Source organism: Eurypyga helias, unplaced genomic scaffold, assembly GCF_000690775.1.
Source record: "Eurypyga helias isolate BGI_N326 unplaced genomic scaffold, ASM69077v1 scaffold35203, whole genome shotgun sequence".
Taxonomy (NCBI): domain Eukaryota; kingdom Metazoa; phylum Chordata; class Aves; order Eurypygiformes; family Eurypygidae; genus Eurypyga; species Eurypyga helias.
In genome coordinates, this window is record NW_010242417.1 from 55 (window position 1) to 4,272 (window position 4,218).

The following is a 4,218-nucleotide window of genomic DNA, read 5'->3' on the forward strand; positions in this document are numbered from 1 at the left end:
CGCCGGGTTAGGGGAGCGCAGTTACCCTTCTCTGCTCCGCTCCGCTCCGCGTTCTCCGCCGGCTCTCACGGCGACTGGGGCAGCCCGAGGGTCAGGCCCGAGCGGTATCGCGGGGGGGTGTGCCCCCTCTGAGCGCCATTTTGTTCAGCCTCTGCACCTCCGGCCCTGGCCCACGCACGCGGAGTGACTGCTGAGCCGCTTGCCCACACGTACCCACGCCGGCAGCCGGACAGAAAATGGGGAAGGCAGCTAAGCGGAAGCGAAAGGTCTCGGCGCCCTCCACAGCCAAGGGCCCCGTGAAGTCGGCTATGGCCATGGTCAAGAGCAACCCTTTTGAGGTGAAGGTCAACAGGCAGAAGTTTAACATTCTGGGGAGGAAGACCAAGAATGATGTGGGGCTGCCTGGTGTCTCACGGTCCAAGGCCATCAAGAAGGTAAGAGGACAGCAGCAGTTGGGAGGAAGGATGCCATCTGTAGATTTGGCTGTGGTGGAGAGGTGTTAAGGCTGGAGCCGTTTCAGGTGAGATAACAGACTACCTCTGTGCACAGGAGTGGCTGGTCGCTTTGCATTGTCCCGATGGTGATGGAGAGCCTGCTGAAAACGCCTCCCTCCAGTGCAATCCGCAGGGTTAAGGGCTGCAAGACTGCCTTACTGCATGTGTGCGAGTGACCCAGTCTTCGAATTACCCAAGTCAGAGCACAGTGGCACATGTGGTCAGCAAGCAAATACTGGACCAGAGCGCAGGTGGATGTCAGTGTGTGTTACGTGTGCCGGTTTTGGTTGCTGAGGATGTTAAACTTCTTGATAATGGTGAAACGCTGCTGTAATACTGAAAGATTGAAAGGGCACTGAGGTCTGAATGCAGTGAGAAATGTGTAGATACGAAGCAACGACCGCTGATTTGGAAAACACGTAGATGACTTTTTGTACACTGGTTAAATTGTTGTGTTGTGGAAGTAAAATAATGATCTGCCCTCATTGCTCTCATAAGAATGACCATGCAGCTTAAGAAGAGTAAATCTGCTATCTTCCACCCTTACGCTGGTTTCAAATTGCCTCTTTTTCTTTCTCTACTGACATAACTAGCTGCCTGACCAAAATCCGTAATCCGAAAGGGAGAACGTTGTGTCATACTGTGCATCTGGGCTTCCAGCAGCCTATCCTATCCTTGAGTGAAGCACTAGATATTTTTATGATCTGTCCCTTCAAACAAACTAGGAGAGGAGTTAAAACCTTTATAGATTCTGTTAAAGCTGAAAAAAGCGTAATTTGAAATTTTGCCCTGAGATTCTCACTGATAATATTACGTACGATCTGTTGTCAAACAGTATTTAAAGCACTTACTGAAAAGAGAAGGTCTTTTAAAAATAGTGCAGCAAAAGGAAATGGATAGGTTATCATTTTGCATGCATTGTGAGAGGTGATGCATTACATACCTATCAATGAGGGTAGACATCAATGCATAAACAAAAGTGGTTTTCCATATCCAAGGTATTAAGAAATGTTAAAGTTCATGCACAGTGTTTAAGCTGCACCATAATTTATATAGAATTTATATATTCTGTGCAAGAAGTAAATGCAAGGTAGAACTGGCACAGTAGTAGATGACACCTGAGTTCTGGTCTCACTACGGCGATATCTGAAAGTTGTGAATGCGCAGGGAGGGCTGCAGATACCTGTAGTAGGAAACAAAGCCTTTTCCTTCAGAGCAGCAGTTTGTGAGTCCGCGGTAATATGAACAGCAACAGTACCATTCCGTAGGATTCAGTTCATGTTTTTTAAGTAAACGTGGATTATTTTTCAGCCGAAAAGTGGCCAACGCTTTCCTAATTTGGAAAACATAAAATATCTTCAGCATGAAATTATAAATTAGCTTTCAGTCTTCTTACTATCTGTCCAAATTTTAGAAAACTTAATGAATGTTTAATATCACATTCTAAGGTCTTTGGACTTTATTGAATAATAATACGGTAAATAAATGCTTGTCATGAATTAGGTCACTGGCATTGAAAAGTAAACCTGTCTCCTTCACCTGTACCATAAGCACAGCACAGAGGACCTCATATAGGTCTGTTAAACTTCCTTACACTGCTGTGATGCATAACCTCCCTGTGCTCAACACTAAAGCAGAGCGCTAAATGCATGTACCCACTCGGGTCTTCTTTCCTTCGGTAACAGCACCAAAAGAGGTTCAGCTGACACAGGATATTTTTTACGTTCTTTAATATGTCATTCTTGTATATTAAGCTTCAGACAAATCAGAATTCTTCAGTGCCAATGCAGTGATATGCCAGTATGTGATAAAGGTGAGATACAGTGTCCCGTGTTTGATCTGCATATGGACAGCTTATGAGAAAAGTTAATTAATCTAAATATATTAGATTATGTTGCCAGGACACCAAGGAGCCTTTTTTGCCCTAGCTTTGGAAGTAGTTACTGTCTTTGGTTTTTAATTTGATCTCTTCTTTTTTTTTTTTTTTTTTCCCCCTTCTAGCGTACCCAAACATTACTGAAAGAATATAAAGAAAGGGAAAAGACAAATGTGTTCAAAGATAAACGTTTTGGTGAATATAACACCAAAATAAGTCCAGAGGAAAAGATGATCAGACGATTCACTTTGGAAAGACAGGTAAAGTATAGGAATAAAAAAAAAAAATTGAACAAAATGAAAAAACCCCAAACCCAAACACCACCAACAAAAACCCAAAACCACAAGAAACATATTTTTAGGTGCGGAGTGTCCCCCCTTAACGGAGGGTTTTGCAGGGTAATGCTTTCTTTTTGATTTTATATGTTTGGAATTTTTATGAAAAGGCAATTTTTGGTAGTTATCCAAATTTTTTCAAGAAAACTTGCAAAAAATTGCAAAACTCTTGTTGCAAGGCACCTTTTCGAAGCAGATTTTTTTTTGAGCACTGATATACAAGACAGCCAGTTTTAAGCAGATGGATGGATTGGTTTTCTTTGACTGCTTGGACAAGTATGATTTTGGAATTGAATTAGAAAAAGGCAGCCACCTTCAAGTACACTTTGAGATTCCATTACATCTGTTGAACAGCAGCCATGTCATTTGCTGACTGGAACAACTCTGGACTGTTGTCATTCTGTAATGTGAATTGTATGTCCAGTACTTTTGGGTGTTTTTTTCCCTGCCTCATCAAACTCAGTCTTCAGAATTCAGTAGTGTAATGTTCTATTCTACTGATAATTTCTGTGGGTTATATTCCGCTTCATTAGTCCTGAAATGTAGTAATTAAGAATTGATGTTAGTGATACAGAGATAAAGCTTAAGCTTCCTTAGGTTACTCCATTTCTACATTAGTATAAGAATGAGGGAGGCGACATACTCCCTTACTTAACGTTTAATGTATTTGAATGAAAGTTATTGGTACTCTGATCCAGCAGAACACTGGAAGAATCTCCTCAACTAGCATTAAAAATACAGGCTTTATTAATTTGTTGCTTGAGAACTAAAAATCTTTTGTTATTTAATTGGTTTGTTTTACTATTCTTAGCAAAATTATGGGAAGAAGAATATCTATAATCTTAATGAAGATGAGGAATTGACTCATTATGGCCAATCTTTGGCAGAAATTGAAAAACTGAATGATATTGTTGATAGTGACAGTGACACAGAAGAAAGAGGAACACTGTCAGGTAAGACATGTCAGCTAGTATCCCACTGCTGGTTTTATTGTTGGTACATGTACATCATTTGTTGGCACTGTCTTTCAGTGAGAAAGGCTATTATGTAATTGGTTGGGGTGTTTAAGCCAGGTTTGATTACCTCTTAACCACACAGAGAAACAGATCTTTGGATTTTAGCAGATGTTAGGTTGGAAGTACCGACCTGGCAAGCCGCTTTAATCTGCGGGTTTTTCAGCATACCTGAATTTTGAGCCCTTTGGGCAGAATCTGAAGTGTGAGTTTTGTGGTTGCTTTCTTGCACCTCTGCACCTAAATACTAGTTAAAATATTGAATAAACCTGTTTTCACCCCTACAGAATGTTTGTCAGAGTAAATTATGTGTCTAGCATCAATCTCTTTGGTATGACCATTTCCATAGGGATGGAAATAGTACATGATTGATTCACTAGTTTTAACTGCTCCTGTTCTCAAAGAAACGGGAGATGTCCTAGCAGAAGCAGCAGCCCTCATGTATGCGTTTGGAAAGGATTCACAATCTACCTTTTTTTTTTTTTTTTTTTTTTCCCTAG

The 4,218-nt window shown here is 41.1% G+C and overlaps 1 protein-coding gene across 1 annotated transcript in view; it reads left to right on the forward strand.

Annotated features, from left to right (window-relative positions):
* Window positions 1-236: 236 nt before the first annotated feature.
* NOP14 (NOP14 nucleolar protein) overlaps window positions 237-4,218 on the forward strand; it is a 21,847-nt gene continuing 17,865 nt past the window's right edge. Inside the window, exons 1-3 of the mRNA XM_010149080.1 lie at window positions 237-434; window positions 2,496-2,630; window positions 3,517-3,663. Of these exons, the coding sequence (XP_010147382.1) occupies window positions 237-434; window positions 2,496-2,630; window positions 3,517-3,663 (480 nt within the window). The remainder of the gene's footprint in view (window positions 435-2,495; window positions 2,631-3,516; window positions 3,664-4,218) is intronic.